The 25,349-nt window shown below is 40.0% G+C and overlaps 1 protein-coding gene across 5 annotated transcripts in view; it reads left to right on the plus strand.

Annotated features, from left to right (window-relative positions):
* The window catches only part of ANKRD28 (ankyrin repeat domain 28), a 227,303-nt gene that overhangs the window by 67,555 nt on the left and 134,399 nt on the right, over nucleotides 1–25,349 (plus strand). For 3 of the 5 annotated variants that reach the window (XM_073333566.1, XM_073333568.1, XM_073333565.1), the window contains one exon: nucleotides 3,595–3,678. The exons of 1 other annotated variant lie outside the window; for it this stretch is intronic. In XM_073333566.1, coding sequence (XP_073189667.1) covers nucleotides 3,595–3,678 — 84 coding nt within the window. Of the gene's footprint in view, nucleotides 1–713; nucleotides 2,396–3,594; nucleotides 3,679–25,349 lie in introns of those variants that run through there. One more of the 5 variants, XM_073333564.1, reaches the window with a different exon arrangement.

The raw sequence follows: 25,349 nt of genomic DNA on the forward strand, positions 1-25,349 counted from the left end.
TGATTGACAGCCATCAAAAAATCTTTATATTGTCTAGTAGGAACAAAAAACCACCGTTTGCTTAACACTGAAGCATTTCCAACAGTTTATGGCACATGATGCAGTTGTATAATACGCCCACAGACCAGCACAGTTACTTTAAGCAAATTTAGGTCAAAATATAAATTCAGTTTGTTGGAATATGAGATTAATGAAGGCTACGTTATGCTTGGTCATTTTTCAAACTTCAGTATTGTGTGTGTGTGTGTGTGTGTGTTTAGTAGCAAAAGTAATGTTTATGGTAGGAGAGTGGGGTGGGAGGAGGTATTGTTTTATGGTCTTTGTGTATATAATGTCTTCTGCAGTTTCCACAGTATGCATCCGATGAAGTGAGCTGTAGCTCACGAAAGCTTATGCTCAAATTGGTTAGTCTCTAAGGTGCCACAAGTACTCCTTTTCTTTTTGCGAATACAGACTAACACGGCTGTTACTCTGAAACCAATGGTTAGTTTATCTTTTTAAAGTAACTGACCATTAAAAGCTAGTTTTATATCTTAGTTTTTAGGGGATTTCTGTTTAAAATACTCTGTCTTCAGAGAGTTAAATGAGGACTGCTCTGTTGTTCTGTACAGTAACATGTGAAAGCAGTTAGAATGTTGGAATTGTTTACTTGCCTAAATTGTCAGTCAGCAGAGCCAGTACACCAGATTTCTTTGTGGCTTTTAGTGGAAAAAGTTAAACACTCGCTCTTTCTTCAATTATAGAATTTTTACGTGTGAGCCGAATTAGTCACAAAACTGGCACAAACATTCAAACTGTGATGACTGCCCAAAAGGCACTATTTATTTATTTATTTTTTTGCGAGAGGAAGTTGCATCCAGAGCAGTAGCTCAGTTCTCTGGTAAGTGTAACATGTGAGCATTACTAGGCATTTCATGCTGCGGGTCTGCAGTCTGTGCTCTTTAGACTATTGCTCAGTTCGAATGCTGCTGTGGATGTGAACTGTGCTCTGTTAATATGTTCTCTAATGACCAATTCAGGCAGTAGGATTTCAAAGCTTTGCAAGACCATCTATTGAATGAACACACAATCTAAAAATCAGCGACAGAAAATTGATGTATAGTATTTAACCCTGGAGGAAAATCAGGTTGGCACAGAGACAGCCATTCGCATAAAGAAGTTGGCTCAAAGAAGATGCACAGAGTCTCATTTTTTTCCACAGTCTGAATGAACACTACAACGGAAGCTATATTCACATGGTGATCAAAAGAAACACTTGCGTGATGAACTGCTGATGCAGGAAAAGTCTAAGGCAGTAATTTGAGCTCTTCGTGCCTTAGTAGCTTGCTTGTTTTACGGAAACATTCTTCCTTAACAGCATTTCTGCATAGTGGGTTCCCTGTTGGAGCAGCACATCAATTGCCTGATGGAGGAAAAATGAATGCTCTACATTGCTGGTATCATTGATGGAGTAAAACTATCTACGTTTCTGTCACTTGGGAAATCTGGATTAAACAGGCAATCTTATTATTCCGGGAGTCCCATTGTCCCTTGTGGTCTGACTCATTGCATGTAAATGTACTGCAGCTCTGCTGTACATTGCGGAGATTTTTATTACATAGGGAAGAATTGTCAATCTTGGAGTATCATGTTGTGAATCCTTGCTGAAAAATAGATTGTGTGAAGTATTCCTGACATTAAGACAAATGAAGTTCCAAAATTGCAGAATAAGATCCTGAAACATTTAGGGCAGTGGTGTTTATTTTCAGTCATCAGAAAGCCTAGTACAGTAAATTGGAGACTGACCTTGCAAGACAGGCTATAGCTGTGATCATCTCTGTCAGAGCAATTGTTCCTTGTTTCATTCTATACAGAATGGTGTCATGTCACCTACAACAATGATTTCACTGTGTGGATAAAGTTATTCTGTAGAAATAGCAATATTAACAGGCAGATTTTCTAGTAAAAGGACATACTATAGATATTTACGATATTGACATTTCTATTCTAACCTAGTGTGGAGAATATTTTTAATACATTTTTCACAAATTCAGTGTTGTAGTACAGGTGAATGAAACCTTGTTTTTAAAGTATATATTTTTTTAAAATAGCATTGTTTGAACATCTTAAATGAAATATAGTGGGGAAAAAAGTCCTTTTTTAAATTTTAAAACACCAGCAATAGTGTTAAGAAGTTATGTTTGTGAGTGTATACTCGGGAGGTAAAAGTACTTTCTGTGCTGTCTCAGCTGTGGTTACTACAGTGTTGTTCTGAATACAGTTTTTTCAAACGGATCGAATGAGTCGAGTGTGTATTGTTGTTTTGGAGGAGGTTGAAGATGATTCTCCCACATTTTTTTCCAAACTACCTCAGGAAAATACATCTGTACGTCCTTCACCTTCTGGAAATGTGTTGGTAAGATATGTCCTCTGCAATAGTGCTACAAAGGTCTAGTGATTATCTTATCATAGGATTTACATGACTAAGCAAAGTAGCACCTGGGTTACTTTGTGTTGAATACTTGTGGCACCTTAGAGACTAACCAGTTTATTTGAGCATAAGCATCCGATGAAGTGAGCTGTAGCTCACGAAAGCTTATGCTCAGATAAATTGTTTAGTTTCTAAGGTGCCACAAGTACTCCTTTTCTTTTTGCAAATACAGACTAACACGCTGCTACTCTGAAACCTTTGTGTTGAACGAATAGTTCTTTAGTGAAGTCAAAATCACCTATGTTAAGCACCATGATATTTAAAACTTAGGGATGGAATTAAAACTTGTAAGGGCTCCCTTTTTTGTGTGTAACGATATTTTTGAAGCAGAGTTAAGAAATCTCAACTTTGTAGTTAGTTTTATGATAGCACAGTTTTTCCAGAGAGCTTGACGAAATTACATTTGCAGTAAATATTTGCTTTCCTGCTGCTTGTTGTTTTATCTGTTCAGTACCACTTTAGAAACTGATGTAACCCTTATAATGCAATAATAAGCTGTGTGTATTTTGAGAATTGGTATCGTATCCAGGGTATCTTAAGAATATCAGTTGCACACTAAAATAAAAAGTTATGAAAGTCAGATTATAGATGTAATGTAGCTGTGCATTCATGTTATCACTTACCAGAAGCATTGAAGAAATTTGCTTTCTTGAAAACAAAATTATTCTTCTTTGTCATGTAATTTTGAGGTTTGACTTAGATCATGATATATCACAGAAGTTTGTGATGCTGATTAGGAAATCTAGTTATATTTAGTAATGCCTGTGTGTACGTGTGCATTTGTTTCCATATAATTCAAATATACTCTTGCTTCCTTATTCTTATCCAAACACAAGAACTTTTAATTTTACTAATTTACTAATGTAAAATGAGTTTTACATATATTTTGAATAGTATATAATGTATCCTAGACTAATTGATCTTACTTTGCCACAGGAATTTATTTTAGTAGTCTTTTTTTTTTAAGCATTCGTTAAAAACCTAGAAAAATTTATAAACCTTTTTTTAAATCCAGCGGTTCTTTAGTTTGTGTACAAGTTTGTAAAGTATATTGGGGGTGGATGTGTGGAATGCATGTAATGTAATGTTTGTTTTTTAAATACTACTACTTTCTTTTGTTTCAGCCACTGCTGGTTCAAGCTATATTTAATGGGGACCCTGATGAAGTTCGAGCATTAATATTTAAGAAAGAAGATGTTAACTTTCAGGTAAAGAGAAACGTGCCCTATACCTTTGAGAATAAATTCATTTCATTTTGGGTACAGCTCCAATTCTTTAATGTTCTTATCACTTCAAAAGTGTGCTTACTTGCAGATATTTATGAAAATTTTAACTGTTACATAAAGTATAACCACCTAGATCATGATCCTAATCTCCTTATTTAGACCCATCTCACCTTGAAGTTAATATCTTTGGCTTGGGAAACACTGCAGTATGAGGGGTTTAAACATAAAAATGGTCCTGTGCGAGAGAAGGCCTAGATTTTTGTACTAAATTTATTTAAAGAAAAAAGAATTAATTCAAAATCTTACTGTGTGAACTTTTAGACTTCCAATTTCCAGTTTCACTGTACAAAAATAACCACAAAGTTTGTTTACATTAAAGCATTAAAGTTTGACTAGAAAATGAGAATATTTTAGGTCTGATATTTTGTGGAGTCTGTTTATTCATTTTTAATCAAAGGATGCACAAGAGTCAACATATACGTACAGTAGACAACTGAGAAAATGTAGGCATAACTTTATTTAGGCTGATATTATCTTGGGAGGATTTTAAAGCACAGATTCTAAAAACAAATAGGTTTATGCAGTCATTTAAAACTGGAAGCCCTGTTTCTTTTGTTATATAACCCTGCAGTGTTGCAAACCTGAACAAATTTTTTGTTCTATTGAAATGAAGTTGACTTGTCCAGTTTCATTATTTGAGTGAAATACAAAAAGTTAAAACCACATAACTGGTGCAAGGTAAAGTACATCTTCAACTATTAATAATTTAAGGTGTAAGACATCAGTAGGGAATTTCATGTAATGTACAATTTTTAACTTGATAGCGTCCCATTAGAAAGATAAGCCATAGTAAACAGCTGATATCGCTTTGCTTTTAAAAAACACTTAAAATTTGCACATGTAAGGACTTCATGCAGCAATTTCTTTCCTCCCATTTGTAACTTCCCAAATTGGTCCTAAAGTGATTAGTTGTCCTAAAGCGTTAGTGCTGACCACTAGATCCAACATAGTTTGGATCCAGTGAAACACTTAAAAATTACTGTTTATAATTACAAAATTGGGAATATATAGACTCTAAAGCAAAAGTTTAATCAAAAATATGTATTTAGACATTTGAAAGCATTTTGCATGAGATTCTGGGGCTAATCCAGTGCTCATTAAAGTATGTGAGTGTCTCCATTGACTTGATGGACCCTAGGTTGTGTCCTGTGTGAGTAAATACTGTGCGACTTCTTGTCAGTTTGAAAGTTTTGTTTTACAAGGTTAAATTTAATGAGTTTTAGTAATTTCCTATATGAGGTTGCAAAAAAACAAAAAAAATTGGCTTTGGGTGAGAGATCAGTTGTTTATCCACTTTTCTTTTGTTGTTGTTTTTTTACTTTGCACACTGTGATTAATACCTTTGTAAGCCTTCCTGTTGCAGTACTTCAGCTCTCTGATATCATTTCAGACTCTTCTGTGATGCTCACTTTTATAGAAGTTGCACCTGATAGTTTTAAAAGAGGGTGCTTTTTTATGGATACCATAGTAGTTCATATGTTTCAGAAAGAAGCTTGGATCATGTGATGCGATATATAACTTAATGTGCTTGTTAAATTTTTTAAAAGTTGATTCTTTTCATATGTGCACCTTTACCACATCTTGCACATTCTTTATTATTTTAAAAACCTGATTAGTATTTAATAGGTTAGTCACTTGACTCATGCTTTTCAGTACATAAATAAAACTTATAAAAATTAAATTTGGTTCTTGTAAAGAACATTTTATTAGTAGAAGTACTTTTTAAATTAAATTATTTTCCATTTCTTTTACTTGAAGCAAAAGCTTCTATTTTAGTTTTCAGCATGTGTGCAATATCTTTCCAGCACAGCCTCTTGTCAGTCAAATGGAGTCAGTTCCTGAACATGGATAAACAGATGCACAATCCAATTAGGTAGGGGCTCATATAGTTGTTAAAGAATTTATTGAAAGAGAGATACTTTTGACTGATAAGCATTTATGTTGGGGAAAAAAACAGGAAAAAACAAAATACTCATAACTTGTGTTTAAATCCTTAGATTTTAATGCTTTATTGCCTCAGAAACAATCTTGGAGGGAAACATGTTGTAGGCATATCAGCTTATTCATATACAAAGATGTGCTTAGAAACACAGGTTTTGGCAGACATGCTCTTCTCCCCAGAGCAGCTTCCCAGCCACCCTCTCTCATGTAGACAGGTACTTATCACCCTCAGTGCCTCCTTCAGTGCTGGCCCAACTGCGGTTGGGGAGGTGGGAAGTACAGTCTTCTTAACAGTATGTTCACATGCAGCCCTTACTACAGCCTGTTTTCTAGTTGCTGACACAGACACATCTTCCCTTCTTTTTTGAGAAAACTGAGGAAGCCTGTTTGGTGAATAGTTCAGTTTTTTGTTTTTTGTTTTCTGTTTTTATCTGGCTGACATGGGCTATTTATGAGATGGCTATGATGCTTAGTGTCCCAAGCTTCCCCTCACAATCTAGAACCTATCCTTCCAACAAAGCCCGATGCCAACTCTGTCCACATATTTATTTAAGTGACACCATCATAGGACCTAATTGCATTAGCCATGCCATCAGGGGCTCGTTCACCTGCATATCTGCCAATGTGATATATGCCATCATGTGCCAGCAAGGCTCCTCTGCCATGTACATTGGCCAAACTGGACCATCTCTATGCACAAGAATAAATGGACACAAATCTGACATCAGGAATCATAACATTCAAAAACCGGTAGGAGAACACTTCAACCTCTCTGGTCACTCAGTAAAAGACTTAAGGGTGGCAATTTTGCAACAGAAAAGCTTCAAAAACAGATTCCAACGAGAAACTGCTGAACTTAAATATGCAAACTAGATACCATTAACTTGGGTTTGAATAGAGACTGGGAGTGGCTGGGACGTTACACATATTGAATCTATTTCCCCGTGTTAACTATCCTAAACTTTGTCAACTGTCTAAATGGGCCATCTTGATTATCACTACAAAAGGCTTTTTTTCTCCTGCTGATAATAGCTTATCGTAATTAATTAGCCTCTTACAGTTTGCATGGCAACTTCCGTCTTCTCTGTGTGTGCGTGTGCGCGCATATCTATATCTATCTATCTTACTATATGTTCCATTCTGTACATCCGATGAAGTGGGCTGTAGCCCACAAAAGCTTATGCTCTAATAAATTTGTTAGTCTCTAGGGTGCCACTAGTACTCCTGTTCTTTTAATCTAGACCTTGAATTTCCACCTTAATTATGTGCTGTCATTGGCAGTGGAAAAGAGAAGTTGGAGAAAATGAAGTTTTCTTGATTTGACAGTAAAGATAAGAGTTGCATTAGACTATTTAACTGTTGAGAATTATATTGGGGAAACAATGTGACAAAACAATGTGTGTATGTTTCTTCACATCCCCATCCAGAAACTTCAGCAGTGGTCTAGGGAATTCCTTATTCATTTCTCCCCAATGCTTCCTGCTGCTTTTCTGAACAACTATTATTGTGCAAAAAGAACAGGAGTACTTGTGGCACCTTAGAGACTAACTAATTTATTTGAGCATAAGCTTTTGTGAGCTACAGCTCACTTCATTGGATGTATTCAGGAATGGCTCACGAATGCTTATGCTCAAATACATTTGTTAGTCTCTAAGGTGCCACAGGTCCTCCTTTTCTTTTTGCGGATACAGACTAACACAGCTGCTACTCTGAAACCTTTTATTGTGCAGTCAGTATTCTTACTGTGGCGGATAGTATCCTTTTGTGGGTGATGGGGTGGGTTATTTATCAACTTATTTTTCTGTGGATTGTAGTTCTGTGTCTCAGCTGAATTTATCCAATTAACTTTTGATCTCATATGGAGCCATCTGACAAAGTCAAGAAGGATGTTGCATGAACATTTTTGATGTAGTGTCTTGGGGGACATTTTCTCTGATCACTCAATTTCACGTATCTTTTAAGATTATGGATGTTTATATAAAATATTTCATATTCTAATAGTCTGACAATATTTTTGTAGTTTTGTGGCATCTGTTTATTTTATTGATGCCAAGTGAGGTATATCTATGTAGAGTAATGTTTGACTTCTTAAAACTAAGTGGTGATTGTGGTTACCACAAAAACAGTATGAAATGCCTAAAGCTCAGGACCAGGTTGGGCCCCATGTGCTTTTGACAAACATAATAAAGGCAATCCCTAGATTATGTGTGTTTTCCAGTCAGACTGGCCCAAAAAATTGAGTGAATCCTTTTGAAACTGTCAAAATGTAATGTTTAGCGTTCATGCTACTAGATAGTGTACTTAAGATAAATACATGGGAAATCTGGTTATAGGGTCTGAAATAAACTTAAAATTGATTCCTGAACATGCGTAAAACCTGTTATATAAAGAAAATGTCCAAAGATAGCATCAAATGCCTTTTGACAACAAAATAAATACTCTATTGTAAGGCTGTCACTTTCTTAGTTTATCCTCTTTTGTCAAGGTGCCATATTAGAAGAATTCTGAGGTTAGAGGTGGTCTTTCATATTCTAAGCTGCTGTGCATAACAGTGAGATAATAAAAAGATAGCAAATTTTAGTTATGTTCTGGAAAAAAGCTGCTATGAATTAACATTGGCTGCCTTATCTAATATCAGCTTAGACTAACAAACTTTGTATTATTGTCTGTACTAGAATTGTAACATAGCAGTGAAAGAGTAACTATAATTTCTCAAACTCGTCTGTGACTCGCAAAAAGATCAATAAAGGTTTTCAGTGGAGGTTTGGAGAGTGCATTAAAGTGCAATTTGAGCTATGCAGATTGTCGCTGAACTCAGTAGAATTTTTCATAATCTCATTATGCAAAATCTAATTGGTGTTCATGGTAACAAATGCTGCTACAGTTATGGTTACATCCAGAGGTGCCATTAAAATCCTGATTACACTTGCTCTCTTAGGACGGCTGAACTTTTCATACTTGATCTCAGACCAAAGATAAACATCTAATCTTCTCCAGAACATGTCTACAGTCTTAATATGCCGTTTACTTGTTTAGGCAGCCGCTAAATCCAAAATAGCTCCCCTTCTGCAAAGCTCCTAATGCAAGAGTGGTATTCCTGTGCTGACATGCACATACCAATGTTCAAACCTACCTGTGTGTGACACAATTAAAATGTATGACAAATTACTGAAATGTGGAACACCGGTATATTGTTGTGCATTGTGCCTTTGACAGCTTATTGTGGTTTTAAACTATAAAAACTTTTTCTAAAAATGTTTTCTCACTGTGTGAAATAAACCAGTTTTATTTAAACTAGAAAAATAAATACCTTCATGTGTCACCATGAGGACTGCATACATGGGTTGCCAGTAGGGTTTGAACTCTGGAATATAAGAACTCTCCCACTTGAGTAAAGGAGTAACTATTTTTCTCTATATGGAACACACACTATTGGATAAATTGGCATGTGCTTTACCAGCAGATTAGTGATTTGCTAGACAGCAGTAAAATTTTGGTGATACCAAATCCTCGATTCTGTTCTTGGATCTGGGAATGGGTGTGAGGTATTAGTGACTAGAGTTGTGGGTGTAGACAAGATATCTAAGCCCACATATTTGGCCCAGTTGTTCTGTGAGGCAGTGTGGCTGTGTATATGACTAGTGACTGCTGTATTAGAGATGTGGATTCCCTTCCCAGTTCTGCCTAAAATGGATTTGTGAAATCTCTGTTTGCTTATTTACAAAATGGTGGATACTGGACTGCCTTCTAGGGTAGTGTATCGTCTTGCTAAATATGTTTCTCTGCATTTCAGTGTCCTTTTTAAAGGAGGGAAGGGCTGGTCAGTGGTTAGGATTTGGTTGACTTAGGTTCAAATCCTTGTTCCATCCCTGCTTGTGACATTGGGAAAAATCACTTAGCCTCTCTGCGACATAATTCCCCATCTGTAAATTGTTAGCAACCTGATGGGGGGTGTGAGGCTAAATACATTAAAGGTTGTGAGATGCTCAGACGCTACAGTAATGGGGGGTGTGTGTGTATAAATACCTAAGACAGAAATAAAGGGCAATTTAAAAAAAGTGCTCAGATACTATGGTAATGGGTGGCAGTACATAACCTAAAATAGATGAAACAGCAATTGAGATGAGTTGAACTCATGGTCACCTGGTTGCCATCTCAGTGCACTAACCCTAGGATATGAGATTTGGATAGGGAGTGTCTCCCCTTCTTGCAGAATGGTACTCATACCTGCCTGTACATAGAACAGGCAAGCCTGAGTTTAGGCAAGCCAGAAAAGCAGAACATTTTGGTATATGTGAGACCTCTGAACATATATAGATAAATATGCATGTTGGATATTTTTGCTTTGAGATGCATTTTTAGAATTACTGTAATATGTTGGCAATTATTGAATGACTTGATAGTTGGTTGCTGGATAATTCAGTGCATGTCTTCTACATTAACGTGGTGGGGGTGCAATCTTACACTTTAGGTCTAATAAGTTGTGTAGTACTATATCCTTAATGTAAACTTAATTTTTCACTTTTAATATAGTATAGCATGTCATGCAAGGAAAAAGGTTTTAAGAATTGATCATTTTATGTTCAGTAGCTTTTTTTGCTTTGTAACCAATTATTGTTTATATCAAATGGCTATAAGTCACATGATGATCTGCATGGTTCCGTGCACATAGGTTTTTCTTTTTTCAATAAAACAGAATTTTATTATAGCTTAAAACAAAAAAGTTAACTGAATTTGCATATTAGTTGCTGAGCGAAATATTTGGGTTTCTGAGTTACTCATTGTAAGCAATGAATAGTTTTTGTAGTTTACAAAAGGCGCTATTGTGAGAGCTTACCAGCTGCTGTCTTAAATGGATTAGATCGGTCAGAGCAGTTTTAATTAACATAAATTAATTAATTTTAAAATGGTATTTGCACACAACAGCCTGTCTACACTAGGGTGCGCTACATTGTTAACACTGGTGGAGCTGAACTGATTCTAGCAACAATGAGAAATTTTTGTAGACAGCTGCTGTTGGTGGCGGTGCTGCCTTCAGAGCTTCCTGCAGCCAGGGGAGGTTCCTGGAAGTGAGTGTGACCTGGTCCCACTGGCAGCCTGTGTAGCGGAAGTGAAAGTCTCATCCCTCCCCAACCTGGCCAGGACTCGGAGCTAGAGCTCGGTGCATGGCTCGGCGCCCCAGTCCAGCCCTTCCCAACCTCCAGGTCCAGCACTAAGTTTGTGACCACAGGAACCCGTTATCACGGTGGACTGGGGTGTCGCCCACTCGTAAAGCCGGCCATGCCCCCCACACCCCATACCATGCCACCCTCACTTATGCGCTGCTGGTGGTGATGGCAGCGCTGCCTTCAGAGCTGGGTGCCAGCCGCTGCTCTCCAGTGGTGCAGCTCTGAAGGAAGCACAGAAGTAAGGGGTGTCAATACCACGACCCTTCTATAATAGCCAGATTTCATGGGAGAGGCCAAAGTTCATGGTCCGTGGCATTTTTTCACTGCTATGAATTTGTCCAGCCTATTTATCTGACCCAGATGGAGCCTGTGCCAAAGGTCTCTGGATCCAAGTGTGCACTCGTTTTCTGTCAAGCTGACTCCATCGGGAAGGGAAGCAGAGGGGTAGTATGCCTACCGCTTAGAATATACTAGCAAATTGGACAGTTGCGGGCAAATGTTCTACCTTGTCTCAAGAATGTCTAAGTCCCAGTGTTGAAAATGGTTTTGCCCTGTTCACATACACATGTAAATAGTTAACAGCAATCAGAAGGACCTGCTACTGACAACTGTGGTTGGTATGTTGTGCTAATGTAGACAGGGCTGTAGAAGAAGCATCCAGATGTGGCCTTAGCTGGAATACTTTGTATGCAGCTGCTGCTCTGCTGACTCAAGTCATTTAAAAAAAAAAAAAAGAGGAGACAGGAAAACAGAAATTGTATCCTTAAGAATACCCAAAAAACTTGTGAATTCTGTCGTCCTGTTGAGCACATATTCTAATCTATCTTTCTTGAAGTGGTTATAGCCACTGTATAAAACTGGCATAATTTCTCTTTTTAAAGAGAAAAATAGCCTGTGTTTTGAGCCATTGACCAGTATTCTGTTTTAATGGCAGATGATCTTTTAATACATAAATACACTGTAATCACTATAAATGTAAATATCTAAGCTGATAATCTAAAAGCAAAACTTTGGCCCAACTTTGTTTTGGAATAGCCCACTGTTTAAATATCTGAAAAAACAAAACAAAAAAGTAAGAAACAAAACCTGAAAACAAAAAACCCACAAGTGAATAGTATTTCTGATTTTAAAAGTCAACAAGTTTCAGAGTAGCAGCCGTGTTAGTCTGTATGCGCAAAAAGAAAAGGGGGACTTGTGGCACCTTAGAGACTAACAAATTTATTTGAGCATAAGCTTTCGTGAGCCACTCTTTTTAAAAATCAACAGTATTTGCAAAAAACATTTAAGTTTTGGAATAAGTGATCTTTATGTAATTTACCAATGATGTTTATATGTAAACATCTAAATATTTACCTGACTCTGGGTATGCTCACTTTGGCACAGAAAAATGTTTAGAACTCCAAACAGATTTTAAGTACTGGACCACTTTTTGCATAAAATGTTAATAGTGTTTATTAAATGCAGTTGGTATTATTTTTCAAACAATTTTTGATTCGTTTTTAATTGGGAATAATGGTCAACTTAACGGATAACTTTTTTGGCTAACCTGCGAAAGAAATTTTTTAGTAAAACTGCTTCATTCATAGAAGTTTTATACAGTATAAAGATGTTTACATACTTGAGAGTCCATTTATCTTTTCCAAATTTGGAAAAAGAGTGGATTTGCAGCAGATACTGTGCTTGGGAAAGGACTTTGTATTTATTTACGCAGTTGAAAATACTGGGATATATTCTGCTTAAGGAGAGTTAGTCTTGATATGTTTTTAAATGGTTCAGTGATTGGTACCAGTTATAGGAAGACAGTAGCATCCTTTGTCGGATTGTGTACTGTAGTGACCTTTTGTGTGCGTGGGTTTTCTAAGAAATATCATGAAAATTAAGTGCTGGCGGTCAAACATACTGTAACAAAAGGTACCAATTAAAGTCTCAGATCAGCCTTTTTAAAGAGCTCTGTGCTTGCTATATATAAAAGAATTTAACTGGAATTTCATGTTGCTATTCCAAGGCACCCATTACTTATTACACCATATGTAACCTACAGTACAATGGACTATTAAGTATGAATGGAAGCATAGAAGGTTAAACTTGCAACAAAGCGTACTGGGGAGAAGGAGTTTTTACTTGCATTAATTCAAATCATGGAATAGAAATATGCAAAACTGTACCCGGATATTCTCTGCAGCAGTAGGAGTGAGGGGGCTAGGCTGAAATCTTGTAAACGAATTTAATGGTTATTAGGAAAATTCCTTTATGTAGGTTAGGGCTAATGCAGTATTTTAATTTTGAATATATCTAGAACATTATTTAAACCAAAATAATCCAATATTAATGAATAAATGGAAATTGGAATAACATGTAATGAAAAATATACTGTAGATAAGGCAAATTGCATTTTTCTAGATACCCCTGAAGTTGGCTGGCATGAAATGTGCTATGGAAATGTCAAGTGTATGAAATGGTCACACAAATACTGATGAATCTTTTTGCATCAACACTACTTCATCCACCTACCTCAGTTGGTTTTAATTTAATAAACTTGCTATTCACCCTCCTAGAGGTACTGTTCAGGCATGCACAGAGATCTCATAAATGATTTTATTTGGAGAAAAGAAGTATTTTTTTTCTTTTTTAAATGGCTGTCTGCCGGAGGGGTTTGTTTGTCAGAAGGAAATATCAGTAATTACATTCTCCAAAACTGCAGCAAAACCCCACCTTTTTGAAGTGTGGCTTTCATGCATAACATCTCTCAAACTAATGTAAGTTGTTGTTACTGAAACCTCAAGCTGTTTTATTTAAATGCAGATTTAAAATTGATCATTCTCTTTTGTAGTCTTCCAAGACTTCCTGATTCTAGGCAGGGGTTCTGCTGTTGACACTAGAATGGATGGAAGACTTCAAGGGCTGCCTAGCTCTGCAAATGCCATGGTGAAGGAGAGTCAGGAGAAATTTCCAAGAATGTAGAGTTCAAGGAGTCTGCCTGTAGCTGGGTGGGGTGAGGATTTTCTTGACAGGAGGCATGAAGAAAGGAAATGAGGGAAGAGAACTGCTCTTACTCAGAATGTGAGAATAACTGTGGGTGGGTGAAAAGAAAAGGAGTACTTGTGGCACCTTAGAGACTAACCAGTTTATTTGAGCATAAGCTTTCTTGAGCTACAGCTCACTTCATCGGATGCTACCCCATTCTTGTTGCCTCCTTTGGTTCTTTTTGTCTCTCTCCCTGTCCTGTCTGATAGTATTAATACTGCTGATTACTATTTGTAATTTTAGGTTTCTGAGTAGCAGCCATGTTAGTCTGTATCTGCAGAAAGAAAAGGAGTACTTGTGGCACCTTAGAGATTAACAAATTTATTTGAGCATGAGCTTTTGTGAGCTACAGCTCACTACATCGGATGCATGCAGTGGAAAATATAGTGGGGAGATTTATATACACAGAGAACATGAAACAATGGGTGTTACCATACACACTGTAAGGGGAGTGATCAGGTAAGGTGAGCTATTACTAGCGGGGGGGGGGAGGGGGGAGAGACACCTTTTGTAGTGATAATCAAGGTGGGCCATTTCCAGCAGTTGACAAGAACCTGTGAGGAACGGGGTGGGGGGGTGTAAACATGGGGAAATACTTTTACTTTGTGTAATGACACATCTACTCCCAGTCTTTATTCAAGCCTAAGTTAATTGTATCCAGTTTGCAAATTAATTCCAATTCAGCAGTCTCTCATTGCAGTCTGTTTCTGAAGATTTTTTGTTGAAGAATTGCCAGTTTTAGGTCTGTAACCGAGTGACCAAAGAGATTGAAGTGTTCTCCGACTGGTTTTTGAATGTTACAATTCTTGACATCTGATTTGTGTCCATTTATTCTTTTACGTAAAGACTGTCCAGTTTGGCCAATGTACATGGCAGAGGGACATTGCTGCACATATCACATTGATAGATGTGCAGGTGAACGAGCCTCTGATAGTGTGGCTGATGTGATTAGGTCCTATGATGGTGTCCCCTGAATAGATATGTGGACACAGTTGGCAATGGGCTTTGTTGCAAGGATAGGTTCCTGGGTTAGTGTGGTTGCTGGTGAATATTTACTTCAGGCTGGGTGGCTGTCTGTAAGCAAGGACTGGCCTGTCTCCCAAGATCTGTGAGAGTGATGGGTCATCTGCCAAACTGGACAGTCTCTATGTAAAAGAATAAATGGACACAAATCAGATGTCAAGAATGATAACATTCAAAAACCAGTCGGAGAACACTTCAATCTCTCTGGTCACTCGGTTACAGACCTAAAACTGGCAATTCTTCAACAAAAAATCTTCAGAAACAGACTGCAATGAGAGACTGCTGAATTGGAATTAATTTGCAAACTGGATACAATTAACTTAGGCTTGAATAAAGACTGGGAGTAGATGTGTCATTACACAAAGTAAAAGTATTTCCCCATGTTTACACCCCCCCACCCCGTTCCTCACAGGTTCTTGTCAACTGCTGGAAATGGCCCACCTTGATTATCACTACAAAAGGTGTCTCCCCCCCCCCCCCCCCGCTAGTAATAGCTCACCTTACCTGATCACTCCCCTTACAGTGTGTATGGTAACACCCATTGTTTCATGTTCTGTGTGTCTATAAATCTCCCCACTGTATTTTCCACTGCATGCATCCGATGAAGTGAGCTGTAGCTCACGAAAGCTTATGCTCAAATAAATTTGTTAGTCTCTAAGGTGCCACAAGTACTCCTTTTTTTGTAATGTTGCAGCACCTAGCACCTGACAATTATTCTTAATTGTGGTTTCTGTAAAAACATAAATATAACAATCCCCTCTCCAAAGAGTTCATATTCTTGTATAATGACAAGATACCCTAAAGGGAGGACATGAACAAAAGGAAAATATGTGGATGGAAGGATGAGATATTAATATACTGAACCATTACGCATAGTAAACCGTTTTAGCTCACCACTTTCTTAGACTTTATCAGGTGGCAGTGCTTTGTAGGCAGCATGGCAGGTACTTGCTTTCCCCAAACTTTTCCTGGGCCAGGGTCACCCTGACTCTCTACCAAAGACCTTCCATGGGCTCCCCTCTCCCTTCCCAGGAAACGCCCTATCTCAGATCATATACCTCATACAGCTAGATAACCTTGAAGTGAACCTGCTACCCTGTCTGGATCCATGAATTGATGGAATCCTGCAAATGAAGAGCACTGAGGTAAAATATGACTTTTAAAATATTTTTTAAAAAACAAAACCCAGTCTTGGGTAGATAGGGATATATGTGTATGTGATGGGTTTTTTTAATGTCAATGATACTAAAGTGTTCCCACTCCTCATAACACAAACTATGCTTTTAAGTCATTCTAGGAGAGGAAAGGAAAAAGACTTTGGGCCACAATGGGGAATTCCCCAAGGTACAAACTGAATTGTTGAACAGTAGTGTCCCTTTAACTCTCTAGCTGGGGGTGCTTTTTATATTGCTTTACTGTGAGAACAGCCAATCCTGACCTGCTCATGCAGCCTTCAGCACATAGATTCGCTCCCAGTTAAATATATGAGCACTCTGATGGTCACTTATGAATTACATAGAGAGATGCTACAAATTCCTAGTCCTATATATTCCCTTGGAAATGTGCGTCTTGTACTGTCCAGCGCACTACTGAACAATGCAAGGTCATAGAAAGTCCGTCATTTCATCAAAGGAAAATGATGATGCACCAACCTTATTATCCTGCATGGAGTTTCCTAGACACTTTAATCCAAACACACACTGGTTAAGATCAAACAATAAGTTTATTAACCTCAGAAAGATCAGATTTTAATTGATTACAAATGATAATGCATAAAAGTCAAGATTGGTTAAAAAAGAAATAGGTATTAGCTTGCATATTACTCTTAACTTCACAAGCTAAGTATCTTTAAAAGCAAGGGTTTTGTCTCACCATATGCTGTTGTAAATTTCAAAGGCTGGGTCTCTGTTCAGCTTGGGACCACTCCCCCTTAGTTCAGTTCTTTGAGAGTTGTTGTTTTCATGAGCAAAGAGATGGGAGGAGGAGAGGTTGAAGTCAAATGTTTTCCTCCGCCTTTTATAACTCAGTTTCTTGTGCTAGAAACATCCTTGTTGAGTCATGGTGAAACGTAGTCCGTTGTTGATGTGAGGTGTGAAGTGTTCCTCTGATGCAATGTAAACGTTTTGCTTGCATCTACCTGTTGCTGAAGAATGGCCGCTTATGCTGGTGATCACTCTTGAACATCTGTCTGGGGTGCTAGTGTGTCTTTGTCTCTGAAAAAGTGGTTTGGACCTGCCCTTCTAACTCTGGAACATGTTACAGCAATGTTTTGCAGCAGAAACCTTTTAATTTTACATACAATATTAATACACCTATTTTACCAGGAAAATGTTGTTCTTCGAGGAGTGTCCCTGTGGGTGCTCCACTTCAGGTGTCTTGGTGCCCTGCGCTTGTAATCAGTGATTTGTAGTAGCAGTTGGCCACACATGCATGGCAGCCGTCTCCGAGCAGCTACCTAGCATGTGCAGCCAACCGACCCCCAGTTCCTTCTCTACTGCGCTTGGCAGTCGGAGCGACAGCAGTGTTCCTTCAACTCTGTAGATAGTTCATATTCCTTCCTTTTCTTTTATCCCCTCTATTCTAGTTAACTTCGGTTAACATTACTTTTAATTTCTTCCATATTAAAAAAAAAATATTTATATATTATTTTAGGGTAGTTTTCCCCCGGCGGGCCTCTGCCAACAACGACTGCTTCTCCAGAGCTGGACCTTTCTCAGGCATGCCTGATTCCCCAGGATTTAAACACTGCCTGACCTGCTGGCTATCGATTCCCGTTTCAGGCGGCTACACTCAGTGCATCCGCTGTCTCGGAGAGACCCATATGCCTCAAAAGTGTTCTCATTGTAAAAATCTGACTGCCAGGACACTAAAGGCCAGGAACCTCCAACTTAAATTACTCATGATGGAGAAATCCCTCAGGCCCGTCTCTGATCCAGAGTCCAGGACACCTCCTGACAAACGGTTGCCAGAAGCAGCCTCAGACAAGGCCTCCACTACCAAGACCGCTTCCAAGGATCCTGTCCCTAAAAAGGCAACCAAACACCAGTCTTGGTCATCGCCACCGTGAGATCCACCGAAAAGGAAACGGTCTCCTGGCAAAAAAACTGCCCCAGTACCTATGGTACTGAGAGTCTCTGACCGAGAGGCACTGGGAATGTCCAGTAAGGAGACTTCCCAAAGAGCCAAGGACCTGGTATGGGCAGGTCCTCAGGTGCGTGATTTAAAGCCAAGCTCCCTAGCTCTGCACCGACCATGCTGAAGAAAGTCCCAGCACTGACCACGGTAATGGCACCACCTGCTGCACATACACAGCTCAGCAAGACCTCGGTATCAACAGTTCTGACCCTCTCCTCTCAGACTGCACTGCCATCCCCACCACCGAGCTTCCCGGTACTGCAGCTTTTCACTAGACAGGCAGACCTGGCAGTTTCTTCTATGCCAGGGACCCCCCTATTTGGTACAGACGTTACGCCAGCGAGGCCCGGACCAAGCCAGATCATCACCCCAGGGGCCTCAGCGCCACCTGTCTCCAGTGATGATGATTAGGACAACGACCCAAAACTGTACACCCCTTGCATCACCAGCCACTGATAGACACACGAGCTTGGCAGCCCCAATCCTGGCTGCTGCCACCTATGGCCCTCCCACCCAACTGGCCATATTGGGACCCATGGGCCATTTATAGGGCCCAGAACATTAGACCACCTAACCACTGGTCTCCAGAATACCCTGCTCTCCCTCACCAACAGACCCAGTACCTTCAGAGGCCCAGGATTATTGGATCATATTAAAGAAGTTCTGTATTAAAAATCACAAATGAGTTTGGTTCCCCAGAGTTTAAATTCCAGGGTATTACTAATTAAGAGGTCTCTTGGTTTTTGGTACTGTTTCTCTCCCTCTATGTGTGAAACTTGCAAGCTGCTAATTGTGTTAGTACATTCTAAGACAGAGTCTATTCTCAAAGCAATTCACAGAGAGAGAGACTCAAAGCAATACTCTAACAACAGAAACAGCACCCAGAGACTCCCCACCCTTTTGTTGTATTAACAATTGTGATTAAAATAGAGATAGAGGATGTATGTGGATGGATGCTTGGTGTGGATAATAACTGAATGATCAGGGAGGTGCCAGCCTAAGAATCCAGTGTCCATCGGCTGAAGAAGGCATCAAGTGGAAATAACCAGAGGACCCCCCGGAGGGCAGACTGGAATCCACCCAACAGCCTCAAGAATGGGAGAACCAAAGAACAAGATAACATCTTGGAGCCTTCAGAATGTGCTATCTGCTGATTGATTCAGCAACAGCATGATGAAGCAATTGCCATAGACTGCCATAGGAAGAAATTCCTATAAAAATAGACTCTAAAAAGTGAGAACTTTGGGGTCTGATTCTGCAAACCAACTTCCAGGAGCGTCAGATGAGCATCTGACAAGGCCCTGCTCCCTCCTCATGTCCAGGCCACCTGGCCAGTGGCTTGGCATGAGCAACTCTAAGGCTGGTAACTATGATAACAACCTTGCAGAACCTGTGTGTGTGTGTTTGTATGAATGAATGTGTGAATAAATATGAGATTGAATGGAATGTTATAACTAGAACTAACTGCTTACTATGATTCTTTCTGTATTCACAATAAATGTGGTATTTTGCCTTTTTCCCTTTAATAAGATCCTGCTGGTTTTTATTTTATTGGTATAAATTGCCTGATCAGCAACAGGACACACCTGAAGGAGACACCTTGCCACCTATGCATGTCTGATCTTTGTCTCCAGATGAAACTATCATGCCACTCTCTCCCCCGCACATTGGGGGATGACTTCAAGTCCTTTCAGGACCTTTTCAAGAGGGTTGCGGACTCCCTTGTCTGAGCTCCCTGAGACCCAACATAAGCTCACTGACATTCTTGACGCGCCCCATCGGCAAAAATAGCACTGCTGATTAACGCTGCCATAATGGACCCTGCCAAAATCCTTGCATAGTCTAAAGGACTCCCGTGTTACCTTAAAGACTCAGCATCTATGTCCCTGTAAACAAGAAAAAGCAGGGCAGGTTTTATAACCAAAAATTCCAGGCTGCACCATACTCCTAGCCTCAAAGACACTATACCCAATGCTGCAAATAGAGGCAGACCGGACAAAGGCAGAATCAAGACCAGCCTTCTGTGTCCCAACCCTCCACTTCCAGGCAATTGCTTTGAAGGTCTGGTCGAGGGCCCGAGACCTCTACACTCTCTAATTCTGGATCTCAAACCCACTTTAACACCTTTTGGGGATCGCCTCACACCATATTACCCAGTCTGGAACAACACCACAGACAGATGGAGCCTGGAAATTATCCAGCAGGGTTACTCCATCCCATTTATTTCTATCCCACCTACCCACTCCCCTTCCCTGTCCCTCTTCAGGGACCCCTCTCATGAGCCCCTATTACAACAAGAAATAAACCACCTCCTGCAATTAGGGGTTGTGGAACCAGTACCACCTCAACACAGGGGAAGAGGATTATTCCCATTATTTCCTCATTCAAAGAGAGAAATGCGGATGGAGACCCATTCTGGATTTATGCAAACTCAACAAATTTGTGAAAACACAGCAATTCAAAATGGTGACCCTATCAACGATAATTCTGGCATTAGAGAAAGGAGATTGGCTCTCGGCTTACTTTCATGTCACCATTCATGCAGCACACGGAAGATTCTTGTGCTTCATCTTAGGACATCAACATTACCAATACAAGGTGCTACCCTTTGGACTGTCAACTGCCCCAAGGGTTATTGTTCCAAGGTCCTTGCTGTCGCTGCAGCTCACCTTCGCAGACTAGGGGTCATGATTTTTCCATACCTAGATGACTGCCTGTTAAGAGAACCAACACAGCAGACAGCACTAGAAGCCACACAGACCACAATGGACCTCTTTGCGAATCTCTGACTCCAAATAAATCTGCAGAAGTCCACTTTGGTCCCTGTCCAGAAATTGGAATTTATAGGGGCAACAGCGAGGTTACCTCAACAACGCTTCCTCAACTTAACCACTCTGATTACTACGGTCACGGTCAGCCTACAAACGTCTGCCAGGACATGCCCACAACTTTTGGGACACATGCCCACTTCGACTTCTGTCGTCAAACATGCCAGACTACATCTGAGATGCCTACAAGCCTGGCTTCCAACTTGCTATATACCACACAAGCACTCCCTTGGCAGGAGGCTCACCATGCCCCGCAAGGTAAAGGATTCCCTTGAGTGGTGGACACACCCACAAGAGTCTGCTCAGACGTCCCTTTTCAACAGAGAGCTCCTACAATAACAATCACCATGGATGCCTCCCTCATGGGATGGTAAGCTCACCTGGGCGACAATATGATCCAGGGTCAGTGATCCTCAGCGGAAGCCACCTTGCATATAAACGTATTAGAACTAAGAGCAGTCAGAAACGCATGCAAGCATTTCCTTCCTCTAATCCACAACACTACTATCAAAGTCCTTATGGACAACACAGCATGCATGTTCTATGTAAACCAACAAAGGGGAGCCCGATCATGCCCTGTGTGCGTGGAGGCAATATGCCTCTGGAATTGGTGCATGTCCCACAATGTAGAGATCTCTGCATCCTACCTACTGGGACACCAGAACATCATGGCGGACCAATTGAGCAGAGACTTCTCACAAACTCACGAGTGGGAGATGGACTATGCAATCCTCACCACCATATTCAACCTACAGGGGTTCCCTGTTATAGACCTATTTACCACAGCTCACTATGCAAGGTACCTTCAATACTGCTCCCGAGCGGGGCTGGGACGCCACTCCCTGGGCGATGCCGTCATTAAATGGGAGGTGCCACTAATGTATGCATTCCCCCTGATTCCGCTTCTGAGTCAGGTTATACACAAGATCAGGCAAGACAAGTCCAGGGTCATTCTCATTGTGCCTACTTGGCCCAGACAAACATGGTTCCCATAACTGAGATAAATGGCAGTGAAACCACCTTGAACCCTCCCTGTAACACCTCGCCTCTGGACTCGGGACACGTCAGTCACCCCAGTCTAGCTCTTCTCCATCTCAAGGCCCGATTTCTCCATGGCTGACTGGTATTGACAAAGACTATTCTGATCAAGTTAAAGATATACTCTTGAACAGCCGCAGACTAAGCACATGCAAAACATATACATAGAAGTGGACATGATTTTGCACCTGGTGAGAGGCTAACTATATTTCTCCACAGTCGGCTCCACTGCTCAGAGTCCTCCAATATGTACTAGGTCTTAAAAACATCTGGGCTATCTACTAGCTCCATCAGAGTACACCTCGCTACAATCACCTCGTTCCATGATGAATACCCACCCAATGCTAAAAGACCCTACCCCAATGTGGGATCTTAACCTCGTCCTCCGTAGCCTCATGGGGAAACCATTTGAACCCTTAGCTACTTGTTCATTGCTACATATGTCGATGAAAGTGGCCTTCCTCATCGCCATCACATCAGCAAGAAGGGTGGGAGAGCTAGGTGCCTTAATGGCACACCTACCTTATACCACATTCTATTTCAAGGTAGGCTCGCCCTTTCATCAAAATCAACCAATATACTTACCTGTGTTTTTCCTGAAACCACATGTCAAGAGCAGGGAGGCTTCTCTTCATAGGCTTGATGTCCATAGAGCACTAGCCTTTTACCTAGAAAGAACAAAAACATTTAGAAAACAGAAAGTTCGAAGAGTCAAACCATCTCTAAACGGATATTGGGCTGTATCCATTTGTGTTAACAGCAGAACAATCTCCCTTCTCCACCAGGAGTTCGCACACACTCTACCAGGGCGTTATCAGCATCAATAGTGTTTCTTAATGACATACCCATCATGGACATTTGCAAAGCAGCTACCTGGGCCTCTGCTCACATTTTTACTAAACACTACACTCTCAAGCAACAATTAGCTGCAGATGCACAGTTTGGGCTCTTGGTCTTAGCCATTGTCAATAAACCGACTACGAAGCACTCTCTCCGTTGAGGGGTACTGCTCCATAGTCACCTAAAGTGGAGCACCCATGGACATTCCTTGAAGAGAAGGTTACCCACCCTGTGCAGTAATTGAGGTTCTTTGAGATGGTTGTCCCTGTGGGTGCTCCACTACCCTCTCCCTTCTCCTCTCTACTTTGGAGTTTCACGCTGATCCTCTGGGGTAGAAAAGGAACTGGGGTTCGGTTGGCTGTGCACGCTAGGTAGCTGTTCGGAGTGGTGCAAGACGGCTGCCATGCATGTGTGGCCAACCGGGACACCTACTACTACAAATCTCTGATTACAAGCGCAGGGCGCCAAGACACCTAAAGTGGAGTGCCCACAGGGACAGCCATCTCGAAGAACCTCAGTTACTGTACACGGTGAGTAACCTTCTCTTCAGCAGATTGTTTTCAAATGATACCTCACAAGGCTCACTTTGTACCAAATTTATTATAGTCTTGTAAAAATGGTGACTATAACAGTATATACTGTCACACAGAGGAATTGCCATACTGGATCAGAACCCAGGTCTGTCTAGTTTAGTATCCTGTCTTAAATGTGTCTGTCTACCAATGTGAGATGTGCCAGTAATGCCCCTCTGCCATGTACATTGGCCAAACTGGAGAGTCTCTACGCAAAAGAATAAATGGGCACACATCTGACATCAGGAATCATAACATTCAAAAACCGGTAGGAGAACACTTCAACCTCTCTGGCACTCAGTTACAGACTTAAAGGTGGCAATTTTGCAACAGAAAAGCTTCGAAAACAGAGTCCAACAAGAAACTGCTGACCTTGAATTAATATGCAAACTAGATACCATTAACTTGGGTTTGAATAGAGAGTGGGAGTGGCTGGGTCATTACACATATTGACTCTATTTCCACATGTTAAGTATCCTCACACCTTCTTGTCAGCTGTCTAAATGGGCCATCTTGATTATCACTACAAAAGGTTTTTTTTCTCCTGCTGATAATAGCTCATCTTAATTAATTAGCCTTACAGTTTGCCTGGCAACTTCCACCTTCTCTCTGTGTATGTATATGTATATATAGTGTATGTATATGTATATATCTTCTTACTATATGTTCCATTCTATGCATCCGATGACGTGGGCTGTAGCCCACGAAAGCTTATGCTCAAATAAATTTGTTAGTCTCTACGGTGCCACAAGTACTCCTGTTCTTTTTCAGATACAGACTAACATGGCTGCTACTCTGAAACCTGTCTTAAATAGTGGCCAATACCAGATGCTTCAGAGATCTGGTGTAAGAACCCTGTAATCGGCAGATACGAGGGAATGTACTCTCCACATTAGGTCTCATCCTGATCTCTAATATTTAGGATTTGACTTAAGCCCTGAAACAAGAGGTTTTTTTAATGTCCCTTCCAAAATTATGTTCATTAATTGACAACTGGATATCCTGGCTATCCATATAAAAGTCATGTATTTTGTTTAATCTGTTAATCAAAACTGGGCTTTCTTCTTCAATAAGAGTTCAGATAGGTCTTTTAACTTTTAAGAAGTTTAGGCAGAGTTAATTGAATATTGTGGTAAAGTAATCAACTTTTTTATAAAAACAAAATGTTTAGGCTTAATCATGTTAAATAGAGAATTTCAACTTACCTAGCCTGACTGACCTTCTATGCTGGCTATAGTGTATCAATAAAGAAAGAACAGGATAAGTTTGTGTATAGTGTTAACTTTTATTTGAAGTATATATGGAACAGATATCCAGTCTTTAATTTAAAAAAAATTATTCTAAATATAGGAACTCTGTATAACCAACTTGCTTAAAGTTTCCACCACAAATACTCATTTCCTTTCTAACATGGAGATTCTGATAAAGTGGTGAGTCATGAGACCTTTTTTTCTGTAAGGTGCAGTTACATAAAGTTTCTTTTAGTTCTGTTACTGATACAAAAAGTACAAAAGATAGTTAAGACCCAGGCAGACCGCGAAGAGCGACAAAAGGATATCTCAAAACTGGGTGACTGGGCGACAAAATGGCAGATGACGTTTAATGTTGATAAATACAAAGTAATGCACATTGGAAAGTATTAATCCCAACTATCCATATAAAATGATGGGGTCTAAATTAGCTGTTACTACTCAAGAAAGAGATCTTGGAGTCATTGTGGATAGTTCTCTGAAAACATCCACTCAGTGTGCAGCGGCAGTCAAAAAAGCAAACAGAATGCTGGGAATAATTAAGAAAGGGCTAGATAATAGACAGAAAATATCATGTTGCCTCTATATAAATCCATTGTACGCCCACATCTTGAATACATTGTGCAGATGTGGTCGCCCCATCTCAAAAAAGATATATTGGAATTGGAAAAGGTTCAGAAAAGGGCAACGAAAATGCTTAGGGGTATGGAACGGCTTCCGTATGAGGAGAGATTAATAAGATTGGGACTTTTCAGCTTGGAAAGAGACGGGTAA

Source organism: Lepidochelys kempii, chromosome 2 (genome assembly GCF_965140265.1).
Source record: "Lepidochelys kempii isolate rLepKem1 chromosome 2, rLepKem1.hap2, whole genome shotgun sequence".
Classification (NCBI taxonomy): domain Eukaryota; kingdom Metazoa; phylum Chordata; order Testudines; family Cheloniidae; genus Lepidochelys; species Lepidochelys kempii.